The sequence below is a fragment of the Perissodus microlepis genome, chromosome 5 (genome assembly GCF_051167445.1).
Source record: "Perissodus microlepis isolate ML-2025 ecotype Zambia chromosome 5, ASM5116744v1, whole genome shotgun sequence".
Classification (NCBI taxonomy): Eukaryota; Metazoa; Chordata; class Actinopteri; order Cichliformes; family Cichlidae; genus Perissodus; species Perissodus microlepis.
This window is the reverse complement of record NC_140465.1, coordinates 27,835,289-27,853,675: the sequence shown is the minus strand read 5'-3', so window position 1 is coordinate 27,853,675 and position 18,387 is coordinate 27,835,289. Positions and strand designations below refer to the sequence as shown.

At 38.4% G+C, this 18,387-nt stretch overlaps 1 protein-coding gene across 2 annotated transcripts; it reads left to right on the top strand.

Moving 5' to 3' along the window:
* Window positions 1-2,347: 2,347 nt before the first annotated feature.
* On the top strand, window positions 2,348-18,226 carry atrip (ATR interacting protein). Of its 2 annotated transcripts, none has more exons than XM_084929150.1 (18): window positions 2,348-3,484; window positions 3,868-4,208; window positions 6,609-6,691; window positions 7,074-7,244; window positions 7,333-7,445; window positions 8,525-8,649; window positions 8,782-8,868; window positions 9,656-9,761; window positions 10,240-10,401; window positions 11,568-11,835; window positions 12,658-12,711; window positions 12,837-13,003; window positions 14,184-14,320; window positions 14,613-14,704; window positions 15,585-15,671; window positions 15,755-15,833; window positions 16,438-16,659; window positions 17,880-18,226. In XM_084929150.1, exons 2-18 carry the CDS (start codon window positions 3,869-3,871, stop codon window positions 17,951-17,953), a joined length of 2,367 nt encoding a protein of 788 aa, XP_084785276.1. In that variant the 5' UTR covers window positions 2,348-3,484; window position 3,868; the 3' UTR covers window positions 17,954-18,226. The 2 variants fall into 2 exon arrangements, with proteins under 2 accessions (XP_084785276.1, XP_084785275.1); XM_084929149.1 differs by having other exon boundaries at window positions 3,106-3,484; window positions 8,779-8,868.
* Window positions 18,227-18,387: the final 161 nt, after the last annotated feature.

Here is an 18,387-nt window from a genome sequence, read left to right as displayed (position 1 = left end):
GTGGCCATCTGCATGACCGGCTCCAATGCATCATTGGAATACCCCAGTAGCATAAACCTATTGCAGTGTAACTAACTATAGGCTTTATGCTTTATATGGAAAAACGAAAGTTTTAAGCCTAATCTTCAAAAAAGCGAGGGTGTCTGTCTCCTGAATCCAAACTGGAAGCTGGTTCCACAGAAGAGGGGCCTAAAAGCTCAAGGCTCTGCCTCCCATTCTACTTTTAAATACTCTAGGAACCATAAGTAAGCCTGAAATCTGAGAGCGAAGTGCTCTGATGCAGTACCATAAGGTCATTAAGATAAGATGGGGCCTGATTATTCAAGACCTTATACGTGAGGAGCAGGATTTTGAATTTGATCCTGGATTTCACAGGGAGCCATTGAAGAGAAGTCAATATAGGAGAAATATGCTCTTTATTTCTAGTCCCTGTCAGTACTCTTGCTGCAATGTTTTGGATTCTGAAGGTTGAAGGCCTGTGGTACATGGCCAATTATTAGATGTAGGTTGATCATAATTAACATTGAAGCAATAACTAGTGGCAGGACTTCTTTGTTTGTGTACTTCTGTTACTTGTAAAGATCATTGAACAAAATATTCAACAGATCTATAACCATCTGAATTTACAGACCACTGAAAGAATTTACATTCACAAATTGAATATATCTGAAAACGCTCTTTATAAAAAAATGTGGTGAGTTGACTTTAAAAGATATAAAACAAGAGTACAGTGCACTGTTGCTTTGCTCTTTTAGGCATGCATCTTTGCTTAAACATGAACTGTAAATATTAGTATGCCATCCAAAATATTGAGGAATTAATTTATTATGGTGCCATTACTGTATGATCATACTGGAACAAGCTATCTCTGCATTGCAGCACGGAAACAGTCCGGTGCTTTTTTTTCTGTCATCTAACTGGATCATTAGGTGGTGAGGTTGCTGACTTTTTTAGAAGTCAGCAACCTCACCACCTAATGATCCATGCACCTCAGACATCTGTCTTTTACCTTAATATGATCTCAGCAGCCATTAGAAAACCCTTTTCAGCTCTTGCTTTAACACAAATTATTAAAACACGGTTACACAGTGACAACTGAGAAATTGATTTTCTCTATGTTTACTGTATTTTGTGTAATAGTGCCTTTCACACATGAACCCCTTTAATCTGATAGCAACTTAACATGTCAGTCTTCAGTCACTTTTACTGCAATCACAGCAGCAGCTTTATTACAGTAAATGTACACACCTTAAAAATCTTAATTAAAATAAATATCAGAATAATGTGTTGCTTATATTTTGTTCCTCTTTCTACAGAGTTTTAGTTTATTATCTCAGGCTTCATCTCTGATGCACAATGAAAATAAAATAATTTTAACAAACCGTGAAACTGGTGAGAAAACCCTAAAGGAACTAGTCATACAGTTGCATACAGACAAATGAATATTTAGCAAAGCACATTGTATGCAGAAAGTGACAAGAAGGAGTAAAACAGAACCCAAATTGACTGTCATATTACTCAAAGTGTGTGCTATAATAAAGTTCAATGATGCAGCTGAATCTGTGAGAAGTCAACAGCGTGTCCCTCACACTCATGAGGATCGTCATCAATTATGTCTTAAGTGGCAAAGTTGTAAAATCCATTAGTGATGCAGAATGAGTGAGAACGAAAACATACACTGTTGGTCTCTCCTTCTATGTTCTCTACCTCCCCTTTCATCAAAGTGCCCAATTTTACACGCACCTTCAGCTCTTTCTTTAAATGTCACCCACGTCTGAATGTCACAAAGCAAGCAGTGAATCGCACGTGTGCAGTGCAGAACAGAAAACCTGACAGGCATGACAGTGAATAAGGTGGGTTTACCTTACTTAATGCTTAATTAAATGTATTGCATTGTCTCACTCTTGGAAGATGGTACTCATACCTTAGATGTGTTGGGTGCATTGCAAGGAATGTACATACAAACCACCATAAGGTGAGCAGAACAAACACCTGGATTTTGAGAGGATGTTGTAAAAGAGGAAAGAAAACACACAGGGTTACTCTTCTGCTCTGCAGTCACATGTACATGTACTGTATGTGGGCTTCATTTCATCTGATTCACTCTCAGCTTTGACTGTTTGGTTGTTATGGTAACCAGCTTCCCTGCCAAATATATGTGTTTGTGTGTGAGAGAGTGTATTTATGTTGCTTTCTTAATTTACTCAATTGTCTTTTTAAAACGTGAAGAGAATAATCTGTGCAGATGAGACCTGCAGTGGTGCTGAATGCTGGTGTTACTGGCATCACTGTGCTAGTGCAGATGTTGGTGATGATTGCGCGTGTGTGCGCGTGTCATGGTGCTGCTGCTCATAAGGCTGAAGGGTGCATCTGGATGCCTGTCGTTGAGCTCTGCCATTTCTGTACTGAAGTACGGAGGCGGAAAAAGAAAGAGAGGCAGCGGTAGAGTGAGCATGTGTCAGTGTTAGACATACACGCACACACAGTAGAGCCTCAGCTGCGACACGCAAACCTGTCTGTGTCTAAAAATGGAAAGCACACTTGCTGTTGCTGAGAAGCCACAAGAAGCTTCTATATGAAGAGAGCGTACATGTAGGGATTCATAGGATGTGGATACAAAACTGGCAGGTGATGTCAGATTATACACGCCAACGTGGTGGGTGTTACAAGGGCACAGTTTAATGAATTAAATTTCATTTTCTTACTACACCCATGTTAATTTCCACTGCGGATGAAGAATATTGGTTTAATGTTATGTAGAGAATAAGGCAGTGATATTGGACACAGGATAACGGATTTTTTTAATCACTATGTGGTTGCCATGGAACCACCAGACACTTCAAGAAGGTACTACACGTAAGAAATAGCCCAAATAGTCTCTGCCCCTGCCCCAATTCAGACGCGCGCGCGCACACATACACACACACACACACGTGGGCGAAGAAAAAACATGCTGGGCTATATAATAAAGGTATTTCCCTTATTTCCAAACAGTGTTCTAAGGAAAGCTTCAGTCATGACTTCACCCTTAACAAGATCAGTAACTATTATGCGTAGCTACTCCTTTAAGGATACCAATTTGCGCGTTTAGTATAGTTTGTCTCAAACGGGTACCTGTAAAAGACCCAGTTTAGGAATTCGGTGTCAATGATTGGCCGAACAGCGAAAGCAGTACTATGATTGGTCACATTATCAGGCACACCGGAGCGGGATGAACGACACACTTCTGTCTTGTCAACTTTAGTTTGGTGTTGTTTATGTGCTGTTGTACCATATTATACAGCATTTCACAGTTTAATTCATGGGCGCCGTGTAAAGGAGTTCTATTTAAGACACTCTCTATGTCTTTTTAATCAATAAATCCAAATATTGTTTTGACTGAATGAGGTTTTGTAGCTTAGCAGGCTAACTTCCCATTGGAAATCACGGCTAGTTTTTGCTAGCTTAGCTGACAGCAGCGACAGCCAGAGAAGCCAGAGGCAAGGTAACGCAATAAAGTCAGAAGAAACTTGTACGTGTTCATGCATGTAGTTAAGCTAGGTTTGTTAAAATAAGAAACATGCGTTTTGGGGTTTTTTTTTTTTTTGCTTCAGTCACATTAGCCTGAGTTTTTTTTCAATTCCTGAACGTGACTTTGCTTAATAAGTTATTAGCTGATGCTGTACCTAACTAAGTTATTTCAGGGGTAGTCTTGAAGCGATTAAACGAATCAGTCTTTATCACAAAGTACGGGTTTGATTAAAATAGTTATCTTCAGTTATACTAGTTATTCCTAAGAGACCCACACAGTCGCCTAGTCTTAGTGTTTGTGAATATGCATACATGAGAATTACTCACAAATGCTAATGATATGTTCCCCCCATGCAGCATGAACTGTCCCCCAACAAAGCGTCTCCGTGGCCTGAACAAGGATGTAGTGACAGCAGTGGCTTTTGATGACCCTTTTGGAGATGATGAAGAATTCACCCAGGAAGTCTTAGATGAAATCGATGATATCGCCTCGCAAGCCATCACGTCGGCTTCGGAAGGTGTAGAGCCAGGGACAGGATCCAAAACGACTCAGCCAGCCCGCGGGTCATCCTGGCCATCCTCCTTTGGGCAGAACAAACCTGTGAACAAAACCACATCTAATCATAGCGGAGAAAATGCATTTTCTTTAAACAGTAGCCACAGAGAGAATGCGGGGATACCAAGTAGAGAACCATTGGGTGAGTATTTATTTTGTATTTTTTTAATCTACACTATTATTAACATTATTTATGTAAAAAGATGCCCTTAATTAAACACCAGAGCATTATGTGTGTGAATTAAAGGAAGACAGGTGCAAAGGTGAAGGTGGGTGATTTTAAATAACTCGTGTCAGTCATTCAAAACAATGAAGGTGCACAAGAGAGGTGAAGTAGAGAGTGCAGGAAGGGTGGAGTGAGCGGACATGAGTTTCAGATGTGATTTGTAACAGAAGGATCAGAACGGGAGTGAAATAGAAGGTTTACAAGATGGCAGGGTTTGGAAACTGATAAATAGACAGGAGATGCTAGAGGTGTCAGTGGAAGATGTTGAGGATTTCGTTGGGAGTGACAAAAATAGACAAGGTTGGAAATGAGTAAATCAGAGGTGCAGCTCAGGTGGAGTTGTTTGGAGACAAAGTTAGAGAGGCAAGGTTAACAAGGTTTGGATGTGTGCAGAGGAGGAAGTGTGGATATATGGGACAAAGGATGTTGAAGATGGGTCTTCCAGGCAGGGGAAATGAGAGAGACCACAGAGAAGTTTTGTGGATATAGTGAAGGAGGACGGGCAGAGGGCTGGTGTAAAAGAGGAGGATGCTAAGGATGGTTTGAGATGGAAGAAAGTTATCTGTTAGGGTAAACTCTAAAGGAAGCAGCAAAGAGGAGAAGAAGAATTATTAAACATTTAAATATGCTGTGGAATGTTAATTCCACCGGCAATTACATTCCAGTATGCTTAATTCCTTTTCATCGTGTGCATTAATCATTGAATAGATTGATTTCCATCTTTCTAGTCTACCATTGATTTAAATTGATTTAAATGAAAATTGCAAGCAAGAAAAAATATTTATGTAGCTCTCTGGAAAAAAAAATATGTAGCACTTTCATTGTAGAAGCAAAATGAGCTGCATAAAAAAGTCCATATTACAGTTTTGCAGCCACAAAACTATATGGAAAATGTAATTTGATACAATTTTGGTTAGTTCATAGATGGGCTTGAGCAAGTGAATAAATAAAATCTTTACAAATTGCACTCACCAACAAGGCAATAAAAACAGCAATAGATGAAAAAATAATAAGTTAAGCCTTTAAAACAAGTAGAAATAAGAAATACGAATCATGGTAGCCTTGGAAATCTGATAAAACTCCCAAAGTAAAAATAGAGCAATAAGCAAAAAGAAATTAATTGATAAGTAACTGGATTTCTGAAAGGCACTGCTAAACACATACTGATAATGGTGGCACACCATTATTAGGATTTTGTAGGTTATTGCAGTAGCACAAAGGTTATTATGTCTTCAGTAGTAGTAGTAGAAGACACCTGGAAAATAACCCAAGTGGTGGAGCTGGTTCATAGTTCATGAAGATGAAGATGTGCAGGATCTTTAAGAGCAAGCATTCAGATTTTAAAATCTGTTCTAAAATTACGTGGAAACCAGTGTAATAACTGTCCTACATGTGTTAAATGTCACATTTCATTCTTTTATCTAAAACTCAGGGAGCTGCCTTTAGGAATAGCTGAAGCAAATTCAATTATTTTTTGATATTCATGCAAGCAGCACATTAAAGTACCCTTTCAGTGTCTTCCTTCTATAAAAAAAAAACCCCTAACCTGTTGTAGTATTTCTTGAAATATCATAACAACTAATTTAATATACGAGATGGAGAATGAATATATCACTGTCAGTGTTCAAAAAAGAATTATGCTTATGTCTACACAGTTCCTGTGAGGGTAGTATTCTTTTTAACGACAGTTATTTAACACGATAAACCACATGCAATTTTATCTTCCCAGTCCAGAATTGAAAAGGTGTGAATTCCATCTCATCTGTTCCTGTTATTTTTTCTTTATCACGTTAAGAAAAGTGTTTTGGACCTTCATCTGGCACAGAATCTGCTCCTCTATGTAACCAAAAGCCAGTGGGCATTTGAAACGTGGGCACAGTTTATGGTGTTTTGTCCTTTCAGAGACAGGATTCACAAGTACAGTCGTGTGTATAGATAGACAAGATGATATAACAATAGATGACAAAATGTGATGTTTGTGAAGGAGTCAGGAGAACCATCAAAAACAGATGAATGGCTAAAAGTTATAAATAAAACATTTGATATGGACCTGCTAATTAATCCAATCAAGAGCTCAAATATGAGTAAAATCATCGATCTTTGCTTGTAAACAGGAAGATAAGAAAACAAAATATCTTCTCATGTGTTTCTTTACATTTTGAAAAAGACCTTTGAAAAAATTAGTGTGTAGCTAATCGGTTTGTATTTGAAAAGTTTTTGTAAAGTCCTTTAACATGCAAATAGAAAATTCATTATCAAAGTGTTAATACAGTCGATTTTTGTACTGAACACATTGATAAAGCTGTTGCTGTTCAGGTAACAGGCAGCAGCAGTTTGGGTCAGACAGAGAGGACTCCTACGGTCTCCTGGAGGCTCAGCATGCAGAGCTGAAGAGGAAGGTGAGGCTCTTTTAAAATGGAGACTGTCCAAAAGTACAACATCCAAAAGGTCCTGATTTTTTTTTTAAGAAAGTGGAGGCTGCAAATTTTCCTTCCTTCATTTTTTTCCTCTCACGTAGCTTTAATATTTTGTGAAAATTATTATAGTATTTTAACTTTATAATGTCTATACTCCTTAACAAACCTGAGACTCTATGCCATTTCTAGTTTCTCTCCATAACATGGAAGTATACAATAAAGCCTTGGTTCAAATTTGGATATCTGTACTAGAACGTTAGATGTATGTATCTATTTTCATCAGTACCTGAGCAAATGTCTTACAAAGCAGGATTTCTGCGTTTTTTTGTTTATTTAGATAAGTGTGTTTTGTGTATGTTATTAGCTGAAGGAGGTGGAAGAGGAGATTGTGTTGAAGAGCGGGGAGATCCGGGTCCTGAGGGACTCTCTAAAAGCAGCTCAACAGGAGAAGGAGGCTCAGAGACAGAATCAGACCCTACTGGACACTCAGAGACAGAAAGAGTATAGTGAAAGGGAAAAGGAGCTTAACAGGAAGGTGAGGCAGTAAAAACACATAAGCATAGAGCATATGGTGCTTATGATCCTTTGGAATAATGTGACACTGGCATGTTTTCTGTGCACAGGTTCAGTCTCTGCAGTCTGAACTGCAGTTTAAAGAAGCAGAGATCAATGAGATGAAGACCAAACTGCACACTTCAGACAAAAACAAAACAGCCTCTCCGCTGCCTAGGAACAGGTCAGCCATCCTCAACATTATCAGCAGAGCTGATAATCAAATACTTTGTTACTTAGGGGTTTAGATTGTCTTAACATTTTTAATCTTTTACCGTTTTATTTTTGTAAACATTTAGCAAAATTCTGTTTATTGCTGTCAGCTTTCTGCTTTTACTATTTTACTTTAAAGGGAGAGTTTAACATGAATAGATATGCCTTAGAATAATCCTTTACTTGTCCCACAAGGGGAAATCTGGTTGTAACAGCAGCAGAATAAAAGCACACATACAAACAGGACAGAACAGAAACATACACACACACACACACACATATATATGTATATACGTGTGTGTGTGTGTGTGTGTATATGTGTATATATATATATATGTATATGTGTATATGTATATGTATATGTGTATATATGTATGTATGTGTGTATATATACGTGTATATGTGTATATAGATAGATAGTGTGTATGTAATGTGCAAGTTGTAACAGTAGTAGTTCTGTTGATTAGTGCAAATTACAGCGCTGATGTAAACATCTATGTTTGTTGGGAGCAGTTTTGGTTGTACAGTCTGACAGCTGCAGGGAGAAAGGACCTGCGGAAACGCTCCTTCACGCATCTAGGATTCAGCAGTCTGTCACTGAAGGAGCTCTACAGTTCAGCAACATTTACATGCATGGGGTGGGAGACTCTGTCCATCAGAGATGTTATTTTGGCCAGAGTCGTTCTGTCTCCCACCACCTGCACTGGGTCCAGGGTGCTTCCTGGAACAGATTTAAGCTTTGCTGAACCAGGAATGTCATCCTCAGCTTTTAACTCATAGGGATTACTTATACATACTCAGACTTCATTATTTACAACTTTGACTACAAAAAACGGGAAGCTGCCGTTGTAAGAATGTATACTGTATATGACAGGAAAACTGGAAAACGTGATAGGTAATAGCTTTGAATGTTTTAATGCCACATTTCATCATGTAGAGTCCAGATAACTGAGTCAATTCCACTCTTCAGTCAAGTTCTAATACAGCCAACAGAGTTAGAGGTCACAATTATTACTGTTTTTTTCTTTTTCTTTTTCTTTCTCCCCACAGTCCTAAAATCCTGAATCATGGAAGCAGCAGCTCATCCTCTCCAATAGGAAATGGTTTCATCACCAAGGAGATGTTTGGAGCCCAGGTATCATCCAGAGTGACACCAGTGAAGGCACGGAGAGATGGTGGGTTGTATGACAACGCTGATGTCATGAAAAATATAGGGGCAGTAGTAGGAGTAATATATTTACAAAGACAAAAATTATCTGCTCGTGGTTAAACTCTGCCTGTCTATATCTATGTATATGTTGCAGCAGAGAGAGGAGCATCCAGCAGCAAATCTAGTGATGTGTCTCGACCAGACCCCTTCCTGTCTGTCAGACCGTCTCATCTGCAGCACAGAGGTCAGTCCCCCTGCAGTGTGCCTTCAAAGGGTTCCTGAAAGATTTCATATTTTAAAGCTACCAGGAAATTTTAGGATTTTTAGAGATTTTACTGAACAGCTGAAAGAAATATTAAACCTTCCTGACCTTACACAGTTGAGTTGTTTGTAGCTAGTTCTGTTTCCCACACACAGTCTGTCAGAAAATAGCCTGTACACCCTTATGCTACAGTCAGGCTACACAATGTCTGCCTGATTGTGATCCAGCTCATGTATGTATCAGAATTTGAAATAGGTTACATGTAGGTTGTTTTCATAAAGCATGACATAATACACAAAAGTGACTCTGCATCTGGGACCTCATTGCCATGCGATTTTTCTTGTACTGTGGAAGGTATAAATTCCTGTACCCTCCTAACAGTTCCTTCATTTCTGTGAGGTTCGCCACCATCTATGCAGCATTCTGCCAGCTATTTGTTTTCTGATGCTCACTTGATGTAGGGTCATCAGAATATACACGGAATGGGTCAGAAACAGTAACAGCACACAGCTTCAATAAATGTTCCACCACATATGCAGACTGTTATCAGCTGCCGTCAGAATCTGTAAAGGAACTGATGTAAACGTTTATTGGTATATGTTCAATTCTATTTTCTTTTATCTATATTGCGCCAAATCACAACAAAGGTTGCCTCAAGGCGCTTTACCTTACAATAATACAAAGATAAGAGAAAACCCCAACAATCACATGAGTGAGTATTAATCTGATTAAAATCTGTGTCTGTTATTCTGTGTCATCCTCCAACCAGGTGGCATCCTGCTGGGGTTATTGCTGCAGCAGCCTCTTTCTCCCAGCAGCCTCGGGCTCTCTCATTTGCTGTCTATGAGTCTGACTGACATTCACCTGACATCCAGGTAAACACCTTGCACTTTAATCTTGACAGCCTGAGCAGTAACATGTAGTGTAATATGTATAGAGCAGTGCTGTAATAGTTACTGGCAAAGTAGAAAGAAAGGTTTAACATTTGTGATGATAGAATAAATTTTATGTGATAACAGCTTAAATGAAGTATATCAATAAATTAATTTATCCAACTTTAGGAACAAACATATTGTGGGTTTCTTTTGTTGTTGATGTTGTTGTTTGTTGAAACTGACTTCAACAAGCTCCCAGACTTCAAATTTGGATAATCAGTCACCACATGCTGTTGCCAAATCCTCAAAAACAGAACTTTTTCATACAATATACAAAACTTTATAGCATTGACTTTACTCTAATAGTGTTTCAAAAACAGCCGTAGCATTGATTGTATCACTAATCATACTTCTCAAACCTAAATGAAGTTGTAAGACTAACTGATGTGCTGATGTTGTGTGTTGCTTATGTGTTCAGTCGGCTGTCAGCAGGTTTTCTGCTCAACTCTGATGCTGCAGCTGGTGTCAGTGGAGCTGGAGCTCCCAGAGCTGCTCTTAATCCTGTCCAGAGTCTGGCTGTAACTGGACTCAACATGCTGAGTCAGAGCCAACCGGCATCTGCAGCCAGCAGCAAAAACAGGTAGGATGACTGACCTCGATGCCGTTCAGTTGAAACAATAAAAAGTCTCTCTTTGCAAAGTGCAGAAGAACAGCATACACTTTCTTATCTATAGACAGCAGAGTCCTCTTGTGGATAAACAGTGTAAAAGCAGATTAAATGGTCTAATGTAATATGCTGAAAATTCTCCCCATATCGTACATGAATTCTGTCCTTGGCTCTGCAGGATCTCTGTATATAGATTACTTTGATATTTTTTGAGCACATCAAGAGAGTGTTTCATTTTTTTTAATTAAATTTGATAGGTTTTTTTTTTTTTCAAGATATGTGGTGAAATACCTGATACTTTTATTCATTATTGCTTTAAAATATTTTATGGAATCTATATAAAATGCAGAATCAGGAAATGGCAGCTTCCAAAGTCAGTGAGTTGAGGCATATCACTTCTGCAGTGTAATTGTCCATTTACATTGCTAACATTTTAACTTCTTGGTGTAAAAATACATTTTTATTAACTACTAACCATTTTTTAAAAAGCAATAAAAGCTACATAGAGTTGTAGAGTCCTGGTGGTTATGTTAACTTATTTTGTCATTGGTGAGAAACTTTGTGGGCATTGCTACAAGGACCATATATTTATATGGAGTGTTATGTTGTTTTTATAATTGGTTTTAAAGCACCAGTATAATAAAAAAAAAAAATTTCACAGACGTGGAGTTTGCATGTTTTCCCCGTGTTTGCGTGGTTTCTCCCTAGGTACTCCGGCTTCCTCCCACAGTCCGAAGACTTGCACTTAGTGTGGTTGGGTTAATTGGTGATTCTAAATTGCCCATAGGTGTAAATGTGAGTGTGAATGGTTGTCTGTCTCTATGTGTTAGCCCTGCGATAGACAGGTGTCCTGCATGTACTCTCCTCTTTAACATAGAATTATGGAGACAAACTCTTTAAAAACAACGGCAGCTAAAGGAGTGAAAACAGCATGACAGCTACTGCCTTGCTGATAGACATATCAGTCATTAGATGGCTATTGAGAAAGGCGAATACAGGGCAGATTCATTTTTTAAGGATGAATGGTTTAAGTCAGAACGAGAAAAATATCTTCATGGAAAATAACCCACTGGTTGTAGGTTAAAAGATTTGGATAGAAAAATGGAAAAAAATAAAATAAAAATTGTGTATGTAAATAGGTCGTGTCCTGGAGGTGTCCTCCTCCTCTCTCTGTTGGACCTTCACCTGTCTCAGCTATGCCAGTCTTTGGACTCGCTCCGCTCCTCCTCCACTAGCAGCAGTGGTTTAGACTCTTCAGCTGCCAATACACTTCCAGCAGGCCGCACTGCTGCAGCTTCTGCTGGGCTGGGAAGACTGGAGGAGGCTCGTTTATGTGGGTTTAACGTGGAGGACATTGGCCTAGCTGCTCTGAGGCTCCTTTGTCTCGTGCTTGTCCACAGTGATGAGGTGAGGACACAAGAACAACAGTATAGTAACAATGTGTAATGGTGGCTCAAATATACAAATTGCAAACCGCATGGTGAATGTCGGGAGTTTTTTTCCTGATCTTCGTCACAACTCCATATTGTTTTTCACAATAGTAGCTTTGCATGATTCAGATTTCTAAATACTCTTTATTAGTCTAAAACAGCCTTGGCTTCATTGGATATTTTTTTGGTTGAAAAATTAATCTGACTTTAGCACTCACTAATTAATGGCTTATTAATTAATTACCATTAGGTACCCTGCCTTTTGCCCTATGGCAATGGCATGGGTAATTAGTGATCTTGTTATTGGCCTTATTGACATCATACTCAAATCAGTTCAGTTTTATTTACATAGCGCCAAATCGCAACAACAGTTGCCTCGAGGCACTTTATATTGTAAGGTAAATACCCTACAATAATATAAAGAAAACATCTGTATTATTTTACATGAATCCAACAATATGAGAAAACAGAAGAGTAGAAAAAACCTCCAGAACCTGAGTATTTAGAGCTGTCTGAAGCCTGAACTTTGGGGTCACAGGGGTTACATCTACATACGCTGACATTTTAATTTGAAACTTTGTCCTTGTTTAATATGAGCATGAACTATATTATTATTATTACTGTGACATTATGTGCATAACAGAACAATACCAGAAAAATAATAAAGTTTCAGACGGCTGCTGCAATATTTTTCAGACTTGAAAAAAAAAACATAGCACACCTTTATCAGTAAAGTGTTATCCAAATGAATTGTAATGCTGTTCAGTTGTGCAGTAATGACATTTTACGTGGTCCTCAGGTGGTGGAGGCTGTGTTGTCAAAGGAGAGTCAGAGCAGAGCCATCGACCGTAAGGTACTGAGGGAATTACTGTTCACTTTGTTGTGCTATATTAAACATTATTAACTTTCCCTCATTGTCTTGACCAGAACAGAGAATAAGATTTATATGATGTAATTTCATCCTCGCTCTTGTTTTAGGCGGATGGAGTGGACCTCTGCTCTCAGAACACTTTGTTACAGTCACTGCTGCGGTTGTGTGATCCGTGGCCCGGTGGAAGCAGCCCACAGATTGAGGCGATTTCCCTCAATGCCATGAAGACTCTGTGTGTCTTAATTGAGAGAACGCCAGACAAACATGTTGACAGGTACACAAAATTTTTAATTGAAATCTGATGGTTAAGAGATCTTATTCTGTAGCAACACATTTGTTTAGTATAGTTTAGCAATATGGAAACCAAAAGAATGTAAGCAATTCATTAAATAATATAATATTAAAAAGTAATGTGGAAGTGAAACTTCGCCTGTTACTTACTTGGTATAGACATGCGCAGATCCCATGACGGTTGCTTTTGTCTTTTGGAGGACCTCTTCATGATTTTGAAGAAAACATAAAGAGAAAAAGAAACAAAGAAAAAATTATGTTTGTTTATGTTTCTCAAGTTTGTCAGTACTGCAAAGAAGAGAGAAAGTGACCAGAAACTCCATTTTAATGCTTGATATTAATGGGTTCTTCTATATATTGTGCAAAGTCTGCAGGATCATACATACACATGAATATGATACAACTGCAGTTGCTTGGAATAGTGCTGCAGGCAGAGGAGTGATGAGTGATAGGGTTGTTTGAATTTCCACTAACTCACAGTACTTGCGTAACATCTTAGTGTAAACTACCTGCGGTGATTCATGGTCAATGTGGTCATCTTACTAAAAGTAGAAATGTGATGAAATGTAAATATAAACTTCATTACCATCAGTTGTATACGTTTCTGGAAAATGGTGAAACTCATCCCACAGTTATTCTGCACAGGGGCCAGCTTTTAAACTGGAAAACTCCAGATGGTGTCAGGAATTTCATTTTCCTTTTATCATTTCATACCAAGTCTGAAATCACAACAACTCATTCAAGACCTGGATGAAGGTGCTGGAAAGTAATGATGATCATTATTCAGCATAAAAAAATCATTAAATGCATTTGTTAACAACATGACTCCTGACAGTTTCAACAATGTGAATTTTACTGGTAATATCAGTTTTTCATTGTGATATTAACCTCAAAAATCCTGTCTGTGAAACATCCAAACCAACAGGGGTCCAAGAGTCCAAAATTATAGTTTAATCAAAAAGAGATTCAGAGCTGCAATTTCTAGATTATGTTTGTTTTCTATAGTTTATTAATTTTATGTGAAAGATGCTTATGATGAATTTCTTCATTTTTAGATGTGCGTAACCATGTTCAAGATTTTTATATAGGCCTCAATATATGTGTAAACCTAGAAATGTATGAATCTCTGTTAGTCATGTGTGCATCATTCCTCCCTCTCACAGGTTAGAGTGTGTGATGCCAGTGGTGTGTACGTGTGTGTCAGTGGACAGCCGGTTCCAGACAGTTTCACAGTGTGTGTCCATCCTCACATCGATGTCTGACCATGAAGCACTGGCGAAGAAGCTATGCTCTCAGCATGGTGAGGCTGCCCCCTCTGCAGCACTTTACCTTGTCTGAAGTTTAATATCATTTATATGCTCGACCAAAGTCCTACAAGAAGCAAGTCTCAGAACTATTTATTTCTATCTAAGTGAATCCTTCCATAGATTTCAGTGCCATGTTTCCACCTCTTATGTTTCTGATGATGACATTTTATTGTGTGCTGTTATGCTTTTATGTATCTTTATTTCAGCTCAAAAAATCACAAAGTTATTGAAGTTTCTGTGTGAAGCAGAATAAATCAATTGCAGTTTTTATTCTTTTTCTTTTAGATCCCTGTGTTTTCTTGAAGTTGTTTCAGTTCATCAGGACAAGACCAGACAACCACACAGCACACACAAACTGGATTCAGCTAGACCTCCAGGTAGTGCACACACACTGTAAAGGTGTACTGACTTGTACAGTATTCTGTTTAATGTGTATCAGCTGCATCTGAAGCCAGGATTTGTGTGTGCTCTGAATATCCAAACTGGGAAGAAGAAAAATCCTTTTTGTGTTAGTCTGGGCTCCTCTATCTCCCTCCAACAACTCTGTGGCTTTGTAGTCTAAATTCTCTGAATCAGACATATATATATATTTAAACTATAAGTGGTAGCCATGCTTTGAGCCACATGTTCAGATGGGATCTTGTCTAAGAATGCTAAAACAAACTGTAAGATGTCTGTAGTTGTTGGCAGCTGAAATGATGATCAGGCCAGATGAAGTTAGAATGGGAGGATGAGAATATACAGGCCACGCGAAGCCCTGAAGTTTAAAATACACCCTGAGTCATGCTTCTTAATCTTAAAAAAGGCCATCAAAATGTATATGAAAAAATATCGGTCACTAATTATTTCATGGTTTATTTGAAATTTAGTGTTTAAACCCTGAGGATGCATTTATTAAAAAAACAAAAAAACAAAAAGAACGCCAATGTGCTCATCCTCTTTGTTCTCTATGACTGTTTATCCTCTTTGCATCGTGTTTCTTTCTTTTGCACTTTACATTTGCACAATACATTTCTCCCAAAGTGCTTCGTTGATTTTTTTAAAAATTTTGTATTCATTTATTTAATGTTACTAATTATCAATTGCATTGATTTAAACAATCTTTTCCCTCTTCTAGTTTTTAACTTTAAGCAATGCATTTAATACACTGTTTAATCGTTCTGGGAATGCTGTTATTGTGAACACATGAACTGCTTTTATTTGAGAATTTACGATATGTCTGCGTTAATAATCAGTGGGGTTTTTTGTGTGTGTCAGGTGGTTTGTTTGTTGAGCAGACTGATGACTCAGAGATCAGAGAGCTGGGCTACCAACCAGCGGAGCAGCTGTCAGTGTTATACTGAGGTAACTGTGTGAAACGATGTTGTGTCCCTGTGAAGAGTGACGAGTGTTGCATCTTTATGCATTTGTGTTTGATTCCTTCACAGCTGGTTCAGACAGCAGTGATTGTTTTCCATCGTCAGTGGTTAGATCTGTGTGGTTCTCAGGAGCAAACAGACCCAACAGGTTGGTCATATTTCAGGTTGAAAGCATGAAATGTCAGTAACACAATGGTCTGAAAGGTTACTATAGTTAAAAACTATTATAAAATAATATGTAAAAAAAAAAAAATTAATTAACTGAAGTAAACTAGACCTTGGAAATTTTTAAAACTAAGGATAGCAGGTTTGGAACTTGGAAAACTACATAAAATAAAATAAAAATATAACGGAATTATCCTTAGTTTTTGATACAATTTTGTTACAACTTTGCTGATGAGCCATTGATGGATGAAGTTCTGGATGTCTATAAGAATCTGAGTCAACTTGCTTTGGAAAGGTTTTTATTGTAATACTTGCATTTATTTTGAAATCTTGCCTCTGATCTATGCCCTACTTACCATAATAATAAAAAAGACTAAAACAAACACTGAAACTAATAAAAAACTAAAACTAAACATTTCAAACAATAAAAATGAAACTGAAATAAGAAAATACACTCTTTAAATGAACTGAAACTAAACTGAATCAACTGAAAATCAAAATGACAATAACAATACAAACCCAATAATAAATAATTCTGACAGTCTGTCTCTAAAAACACGGTTTCTTTGCATTGCTTCTTGTTCCAGGGTTTGCCTCACCTCTGCAGCCATGCTATAGCTCCTCTTTGCCATGGTGGCACAGCTCAGCGGCCTCTCTGCTCAGAGAGTGTGTGCTGCTGTTGCATTGGTTGCTTCTGCATCATGGCAGCTTCTCCGAGAGCTGCAGGCCGCTGCTGCACATGTACGACCAGGTGATCCCTGCTGTACGAGACACGCTGAGGAAGATCCCGGATCTGACCGAGAGCGAGGGTACGGACGCACAGAAACACGCACACTGAATCTAAGCCTTGAATTAATCTTTTAAACTATTTAGGAAGACTTAATGTGATGTTTAAGTTCCACGATAACTGTTTACACCTGAATACACCAACTCAAACATAGCTGAATTTTGTATGAAGAGCTTTGGCTCTCCTTTCTCTTAACCGCTAAGAGCATGATGAGTTTTTACTCACACACCCCCTCCTGGATATGACTAATTACCACCTCGAATATTACATGTATCACACAGATAATTTTAGCTGTTAGATAACAACATGTCTGTCTTCAGTTGTGTGATGAGGCATCTCTGGTAGTACGTGTTGTCAAACCATTTTTATACTAGAATTCCACCTGATGATCTGTGATTATTCTGGTATTAAACTTGAGGTTTGGGGTGCTTCTGGATTTCACCTGGTAGAGCACGTGCTCCATAAATTTAACTCTGAAATCCTTAGTGCAGCACTCCTATATTCAACTGCCCCCGCACTATTCGCTGCATGTCATTCCGCCTCTCTCTCCCACCTTCCGTTATTCCTGTATTATATCAGAAAAGCCAGAAATAAAACTTAAGGAAAGAAACAGCACCTTCTGTCCAGCAACATTTTCCACCTCCTGTTGCTGCAGCTGCTGGGTGCTCACAGGTCACATCATATATTTATAACCTCCCGTAAGTTGTGGGTCTTCCCTGGGGTCTCCTCAAAGCTAAACATGCCCAGATAACATCCAAAGGCAGGTTCTGGGGGGCCATCCTGATGAGTCTCCGAACTTAAACAGCTTTTTATTTGTTCATCAGTATTTAAATCTAGCTGTATGTACCAGGATCACTGGATATTTAAATGTAACTTTACTATTGCTGTAGTGCAAAACAAAAAGAAAGAAAAGAAAACAAATACTCATGAGCCCAACATGACAGGATGGCTTTCTGTTTCTTTTTTCTCCATATTTAATGCATGATGCAGCTTTATGGGTCTGCTTCTCTTTGAGTGATCTAAACTAATTCTCTTTGTTGTCTGTCTTCCACGTCTGAGCTACTTAGTGTGCATTGCTCATAATAAAACATAATCATGTCTGAATGTCATTAATATTATCAATTTGACCATTTTAGTATGACTGCTAGCTACATCATCCAGTATTTACACCTTACCCAATTGCTCTTGTGTTCTCATACGTTAAAACTGTCACATTTTTTTGCCATCTTTCACATCTTGTAGAGTTGGCATTGGATGAGATCTGCCGCTCAGAGGGGGATGAAGCTGATGACATGGACACTGACGCCGGCTCCTAAATGGCTGCTCCCACTGACCTCTTGATTTAGTGACGCATGCCAACATGAGGGACAGTTTACTGACTGCTGATGCAATATGTTGTAGACTGGAACAAGAACAGAGCAGCCTGTGGTTCTTATCAGACTTCTAAGTGAAGTGAAGGTTTCACAGAAATGGAATAGAGGTGAGTCAGAGGTCTGACTGAAGTAATGAACACAGAGTGTTTACTCTGCTTTCAGATGGGATTTCATAATAAAACATGAAGGTGAGGGGAGAAAAATCTCCTGTCAGTATTTATGTTTACTTGTAATCTTTCTTTTCTTTCTCTTCTCCTACTTTCTTTGTTAAAGTCAAGGCTACTCTTTTATTTCTCTGTGTTTTCAACTTTTGTTTTTCGTGAAGTACACTGACTAATATGTAGCTGGGTATCGCCCCACAACTATCAAATATCAGT